We start from the raw sequence: 20,252 nt of genomic DNA on the forward strand, positions 1-20,252 counted from the left end.
GCAATCCCTTGGCCAGCAAATTCCCCGGATTTGAACCCAATCAAGAATCTGTTGGGCCACCTCGATCGGGTTGTTTGCGCCATGGATGCTCAACCACATAACTTAGTGCAGCTGGACACGGTACTGGAGTCAGCATGGCTCAACATCCCAGTGAACATCATCACAACACCCCCTCTATTCCTGCACGTCTCGCAGCAGTCCGCTCTGCAAAAGGTGGTTATTCTAGATTTTGGCAGGTGGTCACATTAATGTGTCTGGACTGTGTACTTACAAAACAATTCAGTCTGCCAGCTACTTGTGTAGATGGAAAATTTCCTTTTTTTTTGGAAAAGCAGTACACCACATATCTGCCCTCACAAGAAACTTTCTCAAGTTCTCTGTTCCTGTGAGAACCAATATGTGGTGTACTGCTTTTCCAAAAAAAGGACATTTTCCATCTACATAAGTTGCAGGCAGACCGAATTGTTTTTTCTTTTAGGAACCCTTTTGGCTGGAGAGGGGTTTCTGCCGTGCAATTTATGGGATGATCCACAGATTTGTTGGTGCTACTATGATTGTTTTTTTGATATATATTGATTGTTATCCTTTAAAGCTGAATGCTAGATATAGTTGCTTATGCTTGAAACTGGTATAATGTTATATGATAAGATGGCGCCTCTATCCAAGATGGGTGCAAGAAAAACAAATGCTTGACTTGCTGCCACAAGACATCTCCCAAGGTTACCACGCAGGAGCGGGAACAGCTGGCTATATATGGAACTGCTTAAACTTTTTCTGTTTGATTGAGATGTATCATACCAATCAGGAATGAATATGAAAACTTACGTTGTTATATCATGTCCTTTCTCTGATACTATTTAACTCTGTGGTCTCAATAAAAGGTGCGTCAGCATACATTCTTTGGTTGAGAGAAGAATGAATACCAATACAGAGTGGTGTGAATTCTTTACCGCCTGGCACTCAGCCTAATTAATTAGGATGACAACAGTTACCCGAGATTATTGGTCAATTAGTCATAAATGTGATTATGACCTTATTATATATATATATATATATATATATATATATATATATATATATATATATATATATATATATATATATTTGATATCCCTGCAATTGTACCAACCCATAGCATACTGGTGACGTAATTTTGGCTGCACAGTGAATGCCTTAAAAACATAGTCAGGAAGAAAACTGCACCAATGCAGTTTTTCTCCCAATTCCACACCATTCAGAATTTTTTTCCAGCTTCTGAGTACGTTGTACAGCATATATAATTGGTACAATTACAAAGTACAAATAATTAAGTACAATTAGTACAAGCAAAAATTAAGTCCTTGTACGGCTCTAAACAAGAAGATAAAAAAAAGTCATGGGGTTTGGAAGGTCGGGAGTCAAAAACAAAATCAAAAAATGCATGCGCCGTAAAGGGGTTAACAGAACATGTGGTTCTAGACCAAAATGTAATGCACTTTAATGGGATTCTATCACTAGACTAGAATTTTTAGACTGAGTACACATAGGAATAGCTTTAAGAAAGGCTATTCTTCTCTTACCTTTATTATTCTTATCCTTGCCACCGTTCCTGAGGACTCTCTTCCTTATGTAAATGAGTTTTCTCGCAGCACTGGGGGCGTTTCCCTGCACTCAAACAGCATTGGGGATGTTCTCAGTGCAACTTGAAAACTCTCCAGTGCCAGCCTCTGTCTTCTTCTCCACCTCTTCTCACGCGCTCATCTTTTCTTCATCCAAAAGCGCTGACTGCACATGTCCGTCGGCCATTTTCCTGTGGCTGAACGGGAGAGGCCACAGGAAAATGGCCAACTGCACATGTCCATCGGCCATTTTAATGTGGCCTCTCCCGTTTGCCAAAGTAAAATGGCCAACGGACATGCGTAACTTTTGGACGAAGAGAAGAGGAGCGCAAGAGAAGAGGCAGGAGGCAGAGAAGGTCTTACACCAGGTAGGCAATCGGCTCTGCCTGAGGCACAACGGCAGAGCCTACTGCGCATGCCTAGAAGTTTGAATCCAGCGCCGGAAGACGACGCGGGGAGAGGCTGTTCCAGATGAATATGGAGGCGACGCTGCAAGAGTTCTTTTGCAGCACTGGGGACGCCCCCAGTGCTGTTTGAGCACTGGGTTACTGCTCCCAGTGCTGCGAGAGAACTCATTTGCATACCGAAGAAATCCGGGATTTCTACCGAACAGTGGCGCGGAGGAGACATCTAAAGGTAGGAGAAAAATAGCCTTACTTAAGGCTATTCCTACATGTTATCGAGAAAAAAATGTCATTTTAATGATAGGATCCCTTTAATATGTGATTTTGTGCTATACAGATATGCAGGAGTTCATCAGAGGTTGCTATAGTGTATTTGTATAGCAGCATTAATGAACACCCTTATGTTATCCTTAGGATAGGTCATCAGTTAAATATTGGCAGGGGTCCAACACCTGTTTAAAGAGAGCGCAGCACTTGCGTGAGCACTGCATCCTCTTCATTACTTACCAAGTACAGCACTGTAAATTTGCTTAGTACAGATCTGATCCTCATTGTTTTCTTCTCAGTTTCACATCAATGACACTAGACCTGTTTGACAATATACTGTTTATTGTTCTCACTGCACACAATTGGAAAAAGTTTCAGCGAAGCAATATGTTGTAAGACTTTTTTAAACTGACTTCAGATTTGTATGAGAAAAGATTGGCATGTGGTTAATAGTTCTTAGTTTTGCATTCATAGTATCAAAGTCCTTATAACCTGCTTTAAATGCTCGGTAGATCACTGCTGGTGTATGAGTAACCCATAATAACAGCATTCTGTTAGAAGATGAAGGCAAGGACTAAGGATGAAGAAAAACTATAGTTAATGTCAGCACAGAAGAGATAAAAAAAATAAGGTTAAGATTCTGCTCGAAACTTAAGACATAAATAAACTTTCGAACAACTTTTGATTTTCTGACAGCATTTGTCATTAATAAATATCGCAATGTACTTTATTAATAAATGTTCCTTTCTGTGAAATCCTGTACTGAAATCCACTTTCTGTCTCTTCTTTATTTATTCCCCTATTTCTCTATAGCCAGTTGCTATCTGTACACTGCTTTACACTATTCATAGGTATTGGAGGCTCTTGTATAATGCAGGGAAGCTATAGCTGGAGGGTAACTTGAGTATTTTAAAACCTAGAACAGTGCTTCAGGTGACATATGGAAGATGAGATTCTCCTGAAAACACATTCTAGATTGTGTATAACTGCACCTGCATATAAGAAACAACTAGGAATAGATTGAATAAAAGAGTAGCATCACATGTCATATTTTCTCCACCTTATGTTCCACGCCTAGTATTGGATTCAAATATAGCAACAAAATACTCTGAGGTGAAGGCCCCTCTTAGCGAAGCACAGCAAAAATAATACCATGGGAAAAAAATGCGCCGGAAACAAATCATGTTTTTTTCTGATCTGTTTTTCATTGTGATTTCACAGAGGTTTTCTCTGGTGACTTTCTTCCACTTTTCCACAGGTATAATTCACATGCTGCAATTTTTTTTCTGCAGTGTGAGCATGGGATTAGCTATTTTTGCAACGTGGGGCCCAGGTCTGAATGTGGAAAGTTAGTAAATTTTTGTAATTGAATTTATTAAAGGGATCCTATCATTTAAACACTTTTTTTTCTAGTTGACACATCGGAATAGCCTTAAGAAAGGCTATTTGTCTCCTATCTTTATCAGTCGCCTCCGGCCCGCCATTCGGTAGAGGCGTCCCCAATGCTGCCAGAGAACTCCAGCGACGCCTCCATCTTCAACAGCAACCGCCTCTCCTGCGTCTTTTTTCCGGCTGGGGTCACACCCCCGACTCTGCCATCGGGACGCAGGCAAGAGGCGAGTGCACAGGCCAGCCGGTGGCCATTTTTTTTTAGGCCTCTTAAGCGCACATGTGCAGTACGCTCCTGTTCTCCATAGAACTACAGGTGCGTACTGTGCATGCGTGCGTAGCGGCCTCCAAAAAAATGGCCGCTGGCTGGCCTGTGCACTCGGGTCTTGCCTGCGTCCCAATGGCAGAGCTGACTGTGTAAGCGCCGGAGTGTGACCCCAGCCAGAAGAAGACGCAGAAATGGCGGTTGCTGTTGAAGATGGAGGCGTTGCTGGAGAGAGTTCTCTGACAGCATTCGGGACACCCCCAGTGCTGTCTGAGCGCTGGGGCCCGCCCCCATTGCTGTGAAAGAACTCAATTACATACCGGTAAAAACTGGGATTTGTACTGAATGGCAGGCCGAAGGCGATTGATAAAGGTAGGAGACAAATAGCCTTTCTTATGGCTATTCTGACGTGTCAACTAGAAAAAAAGTGTTTAAATGATAGGATCCCTTTAAAACGTACCTTCATAGACCTCAATGGGACAGCACTGTAGTACCTACACTCGTCACTCTAGTTTGTATAGCAAGTGAGCACGTCTTCTGGTATGTAACCATTACCGAATGCTGTGCTGTCTCAGTACATGTGATATGCGGGGTTCCTGGGTATCAGACTCCCACAAATCTAATATTGATGGCCTATCCTAAGAATAGGCTATCAATCCTAGAAACCAGATAACCCCTTTAACACTGCTAACCATTGTGTTGTGATTTTCACACAATCTGCTTTATTACATGTTGCACAAAAAGGGAGTGTAATACATTAATCAACATATAAGAAACATAACATTTATAATCAGGCAAATCTGCCAAGTACTTACATTCACTTGGAAGAAATATAATAAACTTATTTTTTATTGTGTGCTGTTTTAATCTCTGGAAAATCACTACTTTCATCCTGTACATATAAAACACAATACTCTGAAGCATCAGGTATAAAATCATGCAGTTCTCCGGAGAATATCCTCAATTGATCAATGGAAGTGTAACCTGTGGGAGATCAAAATTGTAAGAAAGTATTGCAAAACATAAAAAATATGGAAAATATACAGTTCATTACAGCGTGATTCTTTCAAACACATATATTCTTGGAATATATTTAGCTCTGTTGTTCCCAATAATTTCCTGTTTTATGTTTTTTTGTTTATTTTTTAGAACAACGTAGAGATCACGTCTGTTGATCTCAGTGGCATATTTGTGCCATTGGTTGGCATTAGAGATGAGAAAACTGAATCATTCCGAATTTTCAAAATTGCTTGGTTTGTAACGTTCATAGTATAATGTCATTTATACCTACGGACACATTGTGGTTTCCTTACAGGTATAATGGAGATGATGTTGATGTCTGCTGACCTGTGGATCCAGCGCTGTTTTTGTGGTTTCCAGAGCCTTACCAGTACCGCGCTGTTCGTTTAATGCAGGAGCTCCTACTATTTATTGTTTTCTGTCATTTATTTTATTTGATCAAGAACCAAAATTGACTTCTATGAGCACATACCAGTGCCGTCAATAAAGGATGGACAGTCCTGCCCTGACTGCTCATGTGAAAGGCTTTACACTTTCACTGTGAAACACTTTTATGCCAATGAATCCCCTACACTATATACTAGGAATTAGTACTTTCATTGCCTCAATATGCAAATATAGGTTCACCAAAAGTGCTTTACAATTGCTGCACAGGTACATAAAAGCGAAACTAACATGGGGGAACAAAATATTTGAGATTTGTACCTTTAAAACTACTGTGATCCATTTTTTTTTTTAATACAACAGTTATTATGTTTTCTTCAAGCTACAATCTTATGATCATAAATTAATATTTCATTTTTATATTAATATTTTACTTAATTAGATTTTGACCTATACCATTATATTTATTTTTCATAGTTAAAGGCAAAAAGTGTTGAGACATTTCAAGGTAGCCGTTTTACCTGAAAACATGTTATTTTCGGGGTACTTATGAAGGGTGTGGAGCCTCACATGCTCTACTTGTTCATGGTCAGGTGTGTTCCTTAACAAAAAACAATATAGGTGTTAATAACAGGTTGTAAAATTTTCATTTCATGAAACATCTTTCCTTTATTTATTTTTTTACAGGTGATAGGGCTATTCACACAACCAAGTTCCATGTATGCACGACATTTATTGTCCAGAACACTCAAGCGTTATAGCTAAGGCCAGGGCCCCTCGTGTGGATATAGCCAGAAACTCGTTCACTTTGCTAATACTGTAGAACCCAGTGCTTATTTCTGCTGCAGCCAAAAAATCTGTGTTTCCACAACGAGGGGCCTTTTTAATCTTCTGTATTCCCTTAATTTCGTACTCAGGCAAAAAGGGAAAATATAATTGTATGTGTTAGGGCCCCTTCACACGGAGTATACGCTGGCTGATTCTGAACGTGTAAATGTTCCGAATCAGCAGCATTTAAAATAGATCCCATTGCTTTCTATGGGAGCCGGTATACATGCGCTCCCCATAGAAATGAATGGGCTGCTTTTTTCCATTCATTTCTATGGGGAGCGCACGTATGCCGGCTCCCATAGAAAGCAATGGGATCTGTTTTAAACGCTGATGATTCGGAACGTTTACACGTTCAGAATCAGCCAGCGTATACTCTGTGTGAAGGGGCCCTTAGACAGTACATAGAAGAGTAGAAAATTGTAGTAGTTGATACCTTTTAAAGGTTCAGAAAGATGATAACAAAGAGCAAACATTCATGAATACTTAGGTCTTTTCATCAAGCATGTTATAATGCAAAATCTGAATAATCACATATTTATACACTAATAGTAGAAAAGCCACAGCACTCACTTCATTAGATGCAGTAGTATTATTCACAATAACAGTATGAAATGAGTATAAACAATAGCAAAGAATATGTTCCCATCAGAGACAAAGACTCCATTAGGAGTGTCCATCATTTATTCCTATCGAATTGATGGACACCTTGACAGACCCCCCAATGGATCCCACTATAAGACTGGGGTAGTATCTACCTTTTGTCATATTCAGGGTCCATTGGCTCATCCACTTGATCTCGTTGCTGAAAGTATAAAAGTCATTTATATAGTTACACAATTTGGAATTTGCTGCAGGATTATTGTCAAGGTACATAGAACATTATAGAGGTTACTTGGTTTCTAAGATTGATGGCCTATCCTCAGGAGACCTGGGACCCCCGTAAATCAGAATAGGAGACCTACGCTGCTCACTCAGTATACAAACTGTAGTGGCGAAAGTGTAGGTACTGCAGCACTACCACATAGATTTCAAAGGCACAGTGCTGCAATGCCTACGCTCCCCACTACAGTATGTGTCATGAGTGAGCAGCGTGGTTCTCCTGCATTGCCTCAGTACTAGTGATTTGCGGGAGTCCTGGGTTTCAGACAAACAGATCTGATACTGACAGCCTATCCTGAGAATAGACCATCAATCTTAGAAATCAGATAACCTTTTTCAGTGTCTTTATAAAACATACTATTTTTACTGTTAATGAGCTTTTATTAAGACACATGGACATCTTACATGATGAACTTTAGTCAATACAAGCAACTCATTATAATGTAAGTGACCTATGGTACTGTACAAGTGAACACAATACTACTACGAGATGGGAGCTGATAGGTCTGTTTGTATGTAATTACTTATATATAAACCCTAAAATAGGGTTAGCTTAGACAAGAAATGTGTTTAATTGTAAATAAACCTGCTGGATATCTGAGGTGTCTCGTTCCCAAATGAAGTTGCCAATTTTCCTTCTGATCTCTGCAATGAAAAAGAAATGACCCTAGTAACAGTAGGGCAAGGTAGTTCCAGAAAGCAAGTGTTACATTTATCAGGTGATGACTTTTATGGCTGAAGCCCCACGTTGCGAAAACGCTGAGTTTTTGCAGCTGCAGAAAAGTCATGGCAAAAAAACACTGCATTTTACCTGCAAAGTGAATGGAATTATGGCTAATCCCAGCCAAACATTGCAGAAAAACATCCATAGCCGAAAAGGTGCGGTTGGGATGTTTAAGAAAGCCGCAACATGTTAGTTATACCTGCAGAAACTCTGGCGTTTTCTGTATAGTTATAATAAGCGCAGAAAATCCACAGAGAAAAACTCTGAATATGAATAACGCAAAAAAAAAAAAAAACAAGATGCATTTCCGCTGCATTTTTTTTGCTGCGTTTCATTATGTGGGGCCTTAGCCAAAGCTTAGAATTTCAGGGGAATGAGGTATGTATTTCTTTTTATACAAAGCTTTTATAGAGCATAATTTACATGTAATGTTTGTTTTGCAAATTTGCAATGGTTTTTTTTAAAGTAATTTTTGTTTTCCAGAAAATCTCACATACTTTTGGCAGTGGAGTAAATGCACTCCTTGCAGGTGCATGGCTGATTATAATTCAGATTACATAGATTTCTGGCATAATTTATGCCTGAAAATTTACATAAATTATGATAAATCTTATCGTAAGTTCACACAGGGTTTTTTGGACCGGATTTTGACACGGAATCTACCTCAGAATTTGGCTAAAAAAACCACCTCCCATTGACTTCAATGGGAGACGTTCACTTAATTTTTCTGTGAGTGGTTTCTTCCTGTTCATGGAAAAAAAGAAGCAACCTGCCCTTTCTTGTTGCAGATTCCGCGGCGTAACACTCCCTCCCGACTAGGCCCATTCATTTGGGCCTAATCCGGAGCGGAATGCCGCAACTGTCGGTATTGCACAAAGGTCACGGCTAGCCGCGGGAGGCGTTTTGTGGTACAGATTCTGAGGCGGCTTCCCGTGTCAAAATCCGGTCCAAAAAGCCCTGTGTGAACCCAACCTAACAGAGATTTAGGTGTTGAATTTAATAATCATCATGTTCTAGTACCAGGATCCTATTCTGTTTTTTTGTCTGAGCATGGGAGACTAACTATGGACATTTCTTTTGAACATACTAAAATTATGCTGTTGGAATGAAATTTTGACTTTTCAATAAAAAAATAATCCCGACTTCTAGGCCCGACACAGAAATGGTCACCTACGGTAGATTTTTCCACTTGGTTTCTGATACTCTATAGTGGCAAAAAACGCTTGCAGAAAAAAGAAGTGACCTGCCCTATCTAGCCGCGGATTCTGCAGCGCAACACTTCCTCCCGACTAGGCCCATTCATATGAGCCTAATCCGAAGCGGAATGCCGCGACTATCGGATTGCCGCGACAGTCGCATTTAGCTGCAGGAGGTGTTTTTTGGAGCGGAATCTGAGGCGGATTCCCGCCTCAAAATCCGGTCCAAAAAACCCAATGTGAACTTACTCTAACAGGACTGATGACCTTGAGGAAAGTAGCATGTGGGACACACAACTTGCACAAAAATTCCAACTTTTTCCATGGCTTGTGCATCAGTTTTCTAGCACACAAAGCATGATAAATCAAACCTGTAGTTTTGTTGGAAAATATTCAATAGCTTGTAACATATTCTTGGAACCTATCACCATGAAAATTCTGTATAATCTGCAGGCAGCACGCTATGGAGGAGACTGATATATTATTTTATTAGAAAAGTTTCAGTAGAACTTGTCATTTATTCATGGGCCCCAATTAGTGTAATCGCCGAGATCTGGCTAATCCCATCCACACATTGCAGAAAAATATGTACAGCGGAAATGTTTGATTTCAAAATCCATTGCATTTTTGTAAATTGCAGTATGTCATGTCAATTATGCGTATGGAAATGCTGACAGGTATAATAGAAGCAGAAAGTCCACATAGGAAAATTCTGCGGATATTCTGTAAAAAGTGCTACGGAAAAAATGCAATGGATTTCCACCATGGTCTTTTTCGCAGCGTTTTTGGCTGCAACATGGTATATGGGGCCTTAGACTAAAGGTGCAGTAAAGTCTCATTGTAACAGTGAAAGTTATAAAAAGGTATACTGATGCAGGCCAGCCAAATATACAGTGTGTCAAAATCTTTTAGCATACATTTGGCTCATGACAGTCTCTAGGGACATCAACATATGTTGTATACATTGTGAACTGTTTCTTATGTATACATCTAATGTAGAAATGTAATTTGGACAGAGGCTGTCATCTCAGCTCCCACAATACTTTGTTTTCTGGTAAAGGAATTCAGCAGAATTTTTGATTCATTTTTCTTTTGAATAAAACATTATGTATTTAGGCTGCAAGGCAAGATAAGTAATGTATCGTATATGTAAAGCGATTCAACATCTTATGTAGATTTACAATGCAGTATATTGTAAAACTACCCATTCCAGCTGTAATTCATTTGGTATTTTATACCCTTGTACTGACAAAGTGCTACATGAATAAGCTTCAACCTATAACTAAAATGATCAGCACATCTATCAGTGATACATATGGACCATAGCACAAGCTGAATGATAGCAATCACATAACCACTTAGCTGCATTCACAACTATGCCATATAGAGTATCACAAGCCAAGCGGAAAAATCTGCCGTATGTGACCATTTCTGTGTCTGGCCTAGAAGTCAGGATTATTATCTTAATCGGCGATTATGTGTCAGTATGTGAGAGCCCAGGACTGTGTGTCTGACACTGTGATCTGTAGTACGGGGGCACCATAAGATACAGTTCTTGCCCCATTTCTCTTCACACTGTACACTGCTGACTTTAGGCACAACTCATCCAGCTGTTACTTACAGAAGTACTCCAATGACTCTGCTATAGTAGGCCTCATCACTGATGGCGACAATAGGGAATACAGAGACTTAAACCGGGATTTTGTTGAATGGTGCCAGCAGAACCAGCTCAGGATTAATGCTGGGAAGAGCAAGGAGATAGTGGTGGACTTTAGTAAACAGAGAAGTGCTCCAATCCCGGTGGAGATCCAAGGAACATGTATTGAGATAGTCAGGACCTATAAGTATCTGGGTGTGATCCTCAATAATAAACTAGACTGGGCTGATCACCTGGAGGCGCTGCACAGAAAGGGCCAGAGCAGACTCTACCTGCTCAGGAGGCTGAGGGCCTTCGGAGTCCAGGGGTCACTTCTTAGGGCCTTTTTCAACTCTGTGGTTGCTTCAGCCATCTTTTTCGATGTGACCTGCTGGGGGAGCAGTATATCAACCAGGGACAGAAATAGACTTGACAGGCTGATCAGAAGGGCCAGCTCTGTCCTGGGGAGCCCCCTGGATCCAGTACAGGTGGTGGGTGACAGACGGATACTGTCTGTGGTGACCTCCATGCGAGAGAATAAATCCCACCCCATGTATGGGACCCTGATGGGACTTGGCAGCACTGTAAGTGACTGTCTGCTTCACCCCAAGTGTGAGAAGAAGTGCTATTGCAGGTCCTTCCTTCCAACCGCGATCAGGCTGTATAATCTACATCAGACCAAACGAAGAGCACTCCGCACAGAGAACTAATGATTATGTTTATGAATTCTTCCTTCTTTCTTCTTCTGTTCCTTAGCTGCTATGGGCTCCTAGTATGTCTTTTCTTCTCAACTTATGTGTGTCTACGTCTGTAATATACTACTGTGTACTATCCTGTATCTGTATTACTATGCTGCTGTAACATACTGAAATTTCCCCACTGTGGGACTATTAAAGGATTATCTTATCTTACTGAAAAGTCAAAATTTCATTCCAACAGCATAATTTTAGTATGTTCACAAGAAATGTCCATACTTAGTCTTCCATGCTCAGAAAAAAACAGAATAGGATCCTGGTACTAGAACATGATGGTTATTAAACTCAACACCTAAATCTCTGTTAGGGTCCGTTCCCACGGAGTGCCCAACCACTAACCAAACAGCTCAGTGGCAAAGAGACCTGACCGAAGAACCACAGGACACAGGCTCAAATCCCAGACGAACACCATCAAAAATACACAACAATTTTATAAACAACTCAAATCCTGACAGGATTAGGCCCAAATGATAGGGGAGCTGTCCAGAGCAGAGAGGCTGCTGCTGATGACTCATCTCCCTGCTCTCACACACACATAGCAGAGAATAGCAAAGGGTGCTCGCTGAGACCTCCGGAGTGCACGCTGGAGCCTAATTAGCATATGAATTCAAAAATTACTGACGCGATTAACATACAAAAGGTATTTAAAGGCTATTCAAGTATATGCTTAGTTAAAAATGACTTTTACCAATGATAGAGCCCCTTTAAAAATGGGCAATAAAAGGTGCAAATGCACTGCAATAAATGGGCAGTGTGAAAAACCCCCATCAGATCAGACATCATTATAAAGGAGCAGCTGTCACTTACAAAAAAAAAAAAAAAGGGGCAATTGTGCCTTTTTAAACAAAAAAGAGCACATAACTTATAAAGAGCATCTAAACTAATGCATGTGCACAACATTTATCTGGGAGGTGCATTTTCATCACTAGTCTACAAAAAGGTACACCTGCAAAAAATATGTCCAAAAAAGGGGCAGATAATGAATAACCCCACATTGAATTATACACTTAATGGTGCTGGACCAATGAAAATCTTCTTATGTATGCTGCTACTGGCAGCCCTACAAATGACCCGCATGCTGTTACAATATAGTGGACCTGGAGAAATATATCCACAGTGGGTGAACGGTTCCGATTTTTGTCCATATTCTTCTTCTGATTAAACAGGACTTGTCACCAAGTATAAAATGCTAATTATGTAACATCATTTTACTGCCGCTGTGTCTCCAAACAATTTTGTGTTTTTATTGTTTGTTTTCTAAACCCATCAACCAGTGACGTAACTAGGAACGGCGGGGCCCTGTGGCGAACTTTTGACATGCCCCCCCCCCCCCCCCCGCCGACCGACACCGAAGACCTCGACCGACCCCTCCTACGCATTCCTGCAGGCTCTATTATGCCTCATAGTGGCCCCTGCACGCAGTATTATCCCCCATAGTGGCCCCTGCACATAGTATTATCCCCCATAGTGTCCCCTGCACACAGTATTATGCCCCAATAGTGTCCCCTGCAAACAGTATTGTACCCCAATAGTGGCCCCTGCACACAGTATTATCCCCCATAGTGGACACCCAGAAACAATTATTATACTCTGGGGTCTTTTCTGACCCCAAAGTATAATAATCGGAGACCCAGGGGAATAAAAAAATAAAAAAACACTGTTACTTACCTGTCCCCCGGCTCCTACGCTGTCTTCTCCGCCGCTGTCCTTGTTCAATGACGTCTGACGTCACATGACCCGGGACGCAGGCCGGGTTCATGTAACGTCAGAGACGTCAGAAAGGACGTCAGGAAGGAGCCCTGGCAGGATCGTGGAGAGGTAAGTAACATGTTTTTTATGTTCCCTTACCTCTCCCGGTCCGCCAATCATTATACTCGGGGGTCCAAAAAGACCCCCGAGTATAATGATAGCAGCGGTAGCGGCTGTCACCGGGCCCCTAATGTCCCGGGCCCTGTGGCAGCTGCCGCCGCTGCTATGGTGGTAGTTACGCCACTGCCATCAACCCATTCAAAACATATGGACATATAATTTAGCTCTTAGTCTCCAAGTGGGCGGTAACCTTTTTTTTCTCTGAGAAATACAAGGTTACCATGGACTTGATAAATTAGTGCTAATTTCCATATGACCTTCCAGGGGCCATATCTTTATAACAGTAGATGGATTTAAAAACTGTCAAATTGTTCAGGGGGACAGTGATGATCAAATGTTGTAAGTCAGTTAGCACTTTGTACTTGGTGACATCTCCTCTTTAAGATACACCCTGTGTGGTTCCTTGTTCTTGACTTGACCTTGGCTTTGTTTTATGGATTTTGCTCCTGTCTTTCACAAGTTTATCACTTGGTATCTACTGTAATGTCCTGCTCTTAGTTCTGACCCTCTGTCCTTCCTCTTACTTTATCCCTGTCTTATGATCCAGCTTGTCACATCCTAAATGTTCTCCTAGAGATGTCTCAGCTCTTTTTTGACTTTACTACAGTTCTCTTAATGCAACTACCACAAGTTGGAGACTATTCAGGGGAACATGACCTAGGAATCTAACCAGGAATGTCCATACCTCTTTGTGGAGATTTAGGATTATTTTTATGAACTGTGCTCCCAATTCAAGCTAGTGCCAAATCAAATGTGGCTGAAAAGAACCATTTCTCTGTAAGAAAATTAACATTGTTGACTAGCCTTATCCAATGTCTATCTACTGCACTGGTAGAATTCACCTTACCCTGGTCTTGGTTTTTATAGAACTAAGTAACCTCCCAGAACTGTGCTTTGGATTATAGAGCGCGGCAGTCAGCTATTGCTATAGTGGACAACTTCTCTGGGAAAGTCCTATGAGGGTATTCAGGTGATGAAAGAACACGCTTGTGACTTCATGTCTATTAACAAACAAGTACGTCCACTATGTGATGGCCATTGTGACAGCAGTACACTAAACAGATTAACTTTATAATGAAGGCAATTTGGGTGAGGCTGTAAGATGGCTCAACTGGCCCGAACGCAAATATGAACTGGGCCTAATTTAGGTGATCCTAGGTTAAAGTGCTGGGTTCTTGCGATAGACTGTGTAAGAGAGCTTTTCTTTTATTTTAAGTGTATTCTCTGTTCTTAAGGAAGCCTTCACACGGAGTATAAGATCCGCTCATTCTGAACGTAAAACTCGTTCAGAGTGAGTGTGTAAAAACCAGATCCCATTGATTTCTATGGGTTCTGGCATACGCGCGTATCACATTGAAAGCAATAGGGAAAAAGCCTCCCATTGATTTCAATGAGGAGCGCATGTATGCCGGCACCCATGGCAATCAATGGGATCTGGTTTTTACGCGCTCATTCTGAACGAGTTTTACGTTTAGAATTAGCGGAGCGTATACTCCGTGTGAAGGCTCCCTAATATTCGATTTCCAAAGAGTATACAAGTTAACATATGTCTTTATTTTTCTATGGCATTTTACATCTTATAATATATGTAATGGTTATGAAACAGTCACCGACCTTCATGAAGAGAGGGTGGTGGGAGAATATAGTGCCCAAGTGTCACCAAAGGTTTGGCTTTCAATCCAATATGTGATCTCAGGAAGCTTGCATGAAAAACAGTAAGTCTCTTTTCAATATACTCTGGACTGTTATATATTCTGAGGAAAAAAGCATAGAAAATGTAAATCTTACAGTATTAGGGTCCATTCACATCACCTTTTTTAAAGAATGCAAATATCTGTCTACACAGAGGTCATTGAAAAAAAAATTAAATTAATTTCTATTAATTTTTTCTGGGATTTCTAGGAACATTTTCTAAAAGTATGTTATTACTAATTTAGAAGTATCTATACAGCACTACTACTATCTCACTACAAATGTTACCATATTCCACAAGTATTCATACGTACCTGTGAGTGTCACGGTGAGATGCATCACTACTGAAGAGATAATCGGCTTGATGGCTTGAATTTAGAATGACTCCACCTTCAGACTCTGAGAAATAAATAGATGTATGTGAATCGAGGAGGTATTCCAGCAACAAACATTTGCTACCATATATAATGTATCCACTGGGCTGTTTCCGTAACTACTATATAACTTCAATTGAGGCACAGGGCACATAACCGAACCCCCGTGACACAATTTTAAGGGGCAGATTTATTATATACTTCAGAACAAGACATAAAAAGTTAAAAAAAATTGAAAATTGTGTTTTTTCACCAAAAAAAGTTGTGACTCTTTGTATTATTTTCTCATTGCTCTTGCTACTTTCTCAAATTTAGTATGCCAGAAATCTGGTGTAAATGGTGCAGGAAATATATGGCAGTTATGAGCTGACATACATATCCCTCCAGAAACATGGCCTGGTGGAGGCTGCGCCTCATTTATTGTTACATTTTTCGATATATAAAAACGAAAAACATATAAAAATAAAGCCCCATATATCGCTGAAAAAAAAGACATAAAAATTATTTGAACAATATGAATGAAACAACCAGGAACCCGAACCAGGAACAATAACCAGGTCCTGAAGTGGTTAAAGTGTTTATGGGGAATGTATTATGGGTAGAACAATAGGGGGTTTTTTTTAGCTCAATTACATTTCTGTGAATTCCTCACGAAAACAGTTTCAGGCCCAAACTATCCCAGTCATGAAGTGGTTAAAGTCAGATTTCCTCAGTGCCTCATCTATATGCGTTTCTCTTCCTTCTACAGTTACTTGTGGGTTCTTGAGATCCATTGTCAGCCCTTTTATAGACAACTTTTCCTCATTAGACAAAAGACTCTGTAATGTCGCAGTGACAGAGCTGCCCTTGGCTCGCTACGCTATGTATGTACCAGCATCTATGGCCACCGAGGGGTTGAGGAGATCTACAACTTCCACTGAAGAGCATACCCCAGATGTGGAGGAGGTCGTGCTCTACACTCTGAGAAAACCAGCCCCTCAGGCCTTTGTACATTATTCCTAGAAGTCATGTAAGATAGATCAACAACTTTATTGAGATACACACAAGATAACAGAACTGCTTAGCTGCTATATGAAAAGCACCAGTAGATGGCAGCAAATAGGTAACTTCCACCATAGAAATGAACACTATATGCAGTATAGAAAACAAGTACCAACTACAGCTGCGCTGGATCCATCATTATTGTATAGGATCTAAGCAACTACAGCTTATAGATACTTCCGGTCCAATAGCGGGCCAATTTGTGGTTCAGGACCAGACACATTTTTGTGTTTTATGTATGTGCGGTTTTGAGGACTTTAACAATTTCATCATTTGGGTTATTCAACTCATTTCTGCGTCTTTATTCAGTGACACGTAGGGCTTTATTTTTATGTTGTTTTTTATTTTTGCATGTATTTAATTTTATATCTGGGAAAATATAAACAAAAGAGGATGGAAAACGCGTCCGTTTTTAACTTTTCTTTTTTTTTTTTTTAATAGTACAAAGTGCTACTAAAAAACTTTATAAGGCTCAGGTCCCACTTTGCGGAAACACAGCTTTTTTTGTTGCAGATTTTGCTGCATTTTTTTGAGCCAAAGTCAAGAATGGCTACAAAAGAAATTGGAAGTATATAGGAAGTTCTTATACTTCTACCTTCTGCTTAATCCACTCCTGGCTTTGGTTCAAAAAAACGCAGCAAAATCTGGAACAAAAAAGCTGCATTTCCACTATGTGGGGCCTTTGCCTAAAATAGTTTTCATCTCCGTTACAGTAATTTCTATTTTGTATGCTGTTGTCGGGAGTGGGGCTAGAACCTGTAATAAGGGCGTGTTATTGATGTATTTTATTTATTTTTTTAATTATTTTATTTATTTATTTTAACATTACCTTTCCATAAGGTCATAATAGACCTTTAGGGAGATCTCATCACTTTTTTTTTATGGGGGAGGCTGATTTCCCCTGTAACTGGGGCTAGTACATTTAGCCCTAGTTGCAGGAGGAATCCAGCCTTCTGCCCGTTACAATAGAGCTGATCTGGATCCTGTAAGACCCAGCAGTTCTAACAGGCTCTGATCCCGGTGGATCATGTGACGCCGGGTCAGTGGGGAACCACATCATGGCGCTATATACACAGTGATCGGGAAGGCAGGGATGGTAATAAACCTTCCCTGCCTTCTCTATGCAGTTACAGCCGACTCTCCATTCCAGCAGTTGCAGCTACTGAAAACTGCTTGGACATACCGGTACATCTTTGCAAAATAACACAACCACTCTCCAAATGTAAAAACCCAATGAGGGGTCCAGAAGTGGTTAAATGTTGCAGCCTAATGATATCTTATCACAGAAGGTAACAAAAGCCAATGAAAAGTCATTGGAAAAAATTTTCTTCTGTGATGAGATATCACACTCTAGCAGTTTAACCAATTGCAGAAGTTCGGGGTAACTCTGCTACATCTGTATCTATGGACGATTTTCAAATATACTTTGTTTTCAAAACCTCTTGTTTGCATTTATTTACTAGGAAGACACATAGTACGTGGTCAAGAGACAGAAAGACAGCTTCTTACAAGTTCTACAATCCCATCCACTTTGCAGGGACGGTAAAATACCACGGTGTTTACTCCATGTGGGGGCTGGCAGGGTGGTAATGCAAAAGTTAGACTGTGTTCACATTATTTTTAGAACTTATGTCTCGCATATACGACAGGAAAACTTCCTGAGTGCTACATTACATTACAGACTCATCTGAAGTTTAAATATTAAGAAAACCTAACTGGAAGACCTTTTAGTAAAACAATTGCTAAGAAATGCTTTTTCTTATTAAACAGATATTTCTCCTTTAACTACATAAGGCTACATTCACCTCTAAGCCACAGTCTTCAATGGAAACTCCATTACAGAGTACGCTTTAAATTGTCAAAGGAAAAAGTCCTGACTGGTTTCAGTTTAAAATTGATGGACAGATGACGGACCTGATTATAGCCAATGGATTCTGCCAGGATCCGCATGTAACATCTGTTTTAGCATGAACCCAGACAACGGAGATACAACGCTAAATGGAACAAGATTTTTTTATTGGTCAAATTGCTCTATCATGGCTGAACACTGTCTTTATGTAAAAGCATTTGTAAATCATAAGTGTGATAAAGGTCTTTCACATATAGGGTATGTGCAGCCTACATAACCATACAGGAAACCAATAAGCCCCAAATGGTTTGTAAATGAAATGAGGGGGGACAAGCTTTCATACTAGTGTCATTTTATATTTGCACACAAGGTGGCAGCACAATATTTATTTTGCTGGAAGCCACAATTGAACCAAAACTAACCACACTACAGTTAGTGCTGGTAAGCAGTGTATTATATTACATCAAAATGTTCAGCAGATACGTACAAACAATATGCCATTAAAGGTATTCTGTTCTTCTTTACTAATACTTTGGAAACCAGATGAACCTAAAATTCACCCTGATCCCACAATGCGATTTGTCGTACCATATATGTTCAATTATTAAAACTTATACAAATAAAACACCAATGTATTGTATCCGTACAATACATTTTATTAAGATCACTCCTTATCAGTACAATTTGTATTTACTTATTTGCACATCGCATCTAAAGGAGCTTTTATAACAAACAAACTAAACAGCCCACACTCTTCAGGAAGGTATCCTACAGAATTTTAAATTGTGTCGTCTATGGAAATTTTTACCCATTCAGTGAGGTGAAGACACTGAGGGCTTGGCTCACAATCTACATTTTAGTTCATCCCAAAGGTTTTTGATGGGGCTGAGGTCAGGGCATTCAGGGTCTTCCACACCAATCTCACCCAACCATGTATTCCTGGACCTCTTTGACATGCTAAAATGGAAAAGTGTCTTCCTCAAACTGTTCTCATAGAGTTGGAAGCGTAGGATTATCCAAAATGTATGCTGAAGCATTCCGATTTGCCTTTCCTGGGACTACAGTGCCTAGATCAACCCCTGTAAAATAACCCTATAGTATTATCCCATTCCCTCCTCCACCAAACATTTGCAACAAAGTAGTCAAGCAGGTAAGGTTCTGACATTGCCAAATCCAAACGCATCCATCGGATTGCCAGATAGAGAAGTGTGATTCATCACTCCAAGGAGTGCATTTTCACTGCTCCAGAACCCACTGGCAATGTGCTTTACACTACTCTATCTGATGCTTGGTAATGGAAGGCTTACACACAGCTGTTCAGCCATTAAAACCCATACCATGAACCTCCTGACACACCGTTTTTGTGCTAATGTTGAGATGTTTATATGTAGTTTGGAACTCTGTAGTTACTGAGTAAGCAGAGAGTTGGCAACTTTTATGCACTATGAGTCTCGATACGCAGGTTGCAGTCTCTGTAACTTTATGTGGTCTTTACATGGCTGATCTGTTGTGGTTCTCATACACTTGCACTTTCCATAATACTCCCTACAGTTGATCAAGGAATAACAAGGAGTGAAACATTTTCATAAATTCAAAAATAAGTGAAATCTTATAGCAGTACCAGGCTCAAAGTTAGTGAGTTCTTTAGAACAACCTCTTGTGTTGCAAATGTCAGACTCATGGTTATGTGCTAAATTTGATATACCTGTGTAAATGAAACACCTGAATTCAGAGATTAAGGGTTGGTTCACATTTGCTTTTGTATTCCGTCCGTGGAGAGTCCGCATGGAGACCCCCCGGACGGAATACAAATGCAATTGCAAGCGCTGTGCTGTCAAAGCGCAAGGAACCCATAGACTATAATGGGGTCCGTGTGCTTGCCGCGTACTGCCCTCACATATCATGTCCGCTTTGACAACAGCGCTTGCAATTGCGTTTGTATTCTGTCCAGGGGGTCTCCATGTGGACTCTCAACAGCCGGAATACAAAAGCAAATGTGAACAAGGGGTAAGAGTAGTGTCCCAGTACTTTTTCCATATAGTGTATGTCCTAAAGTTATTTAGAATAAAATATTTATAA

General features: G+C 40.3%; 1 protein-coding gene across 1 annotated transcript; it reads right to left on the reverse strand.

The window, feature by feature from the left end:
- Positions 1-2,622: 2,622 nt before the first annotated feature.
- TERB2 (telomere repeat binding bouquet formation protein 2) lies at positions 2,623-16,285 on the reverse strand. Its single transcript, XM_075273739.1, has 8 exons — positions 16,213-16,285; positions 15,224-15,308; positions 14,832-14,971; positions 7,624-7,682; positions 6,914-6,960; positions 5,849-5,928; positions 4,739-4,907; positions 2,623-2,843 (listed from the first exon to the last, which is right to left on the reverse strand). The coding sequence occupies exons 1-7, from the start codon at positions 16,274-16,276 to the stop codon at positions 4,765-4,767; spliced, it is 618 nt and encodes a 205-aa protein (XP_075129840.1). The 5' UTR covers positions 16,277-16,285; the 3' UTR covers positions 2,623-2,843; positions 4,739-4,764.
- Positions 16,286-20,252: the final 3,967 nt, after the last annotated feature.

Source organism: Leptodactylus fuscus, chromosome 5, assembly GCF_031893055.1.
Source record: "Leptodactylus fuscus isolate aLepFus1 chromosome 5, aLepFus1.hap2, whole genome shotgun sequence".
In the NCBI taxonomy this organism is placed as follows: Eukaryota; Metazoa; Chordata; class Amphibia; order Anura; family Leptodactylidae; genus Leptodactylus; species Leptodactylus fuscus.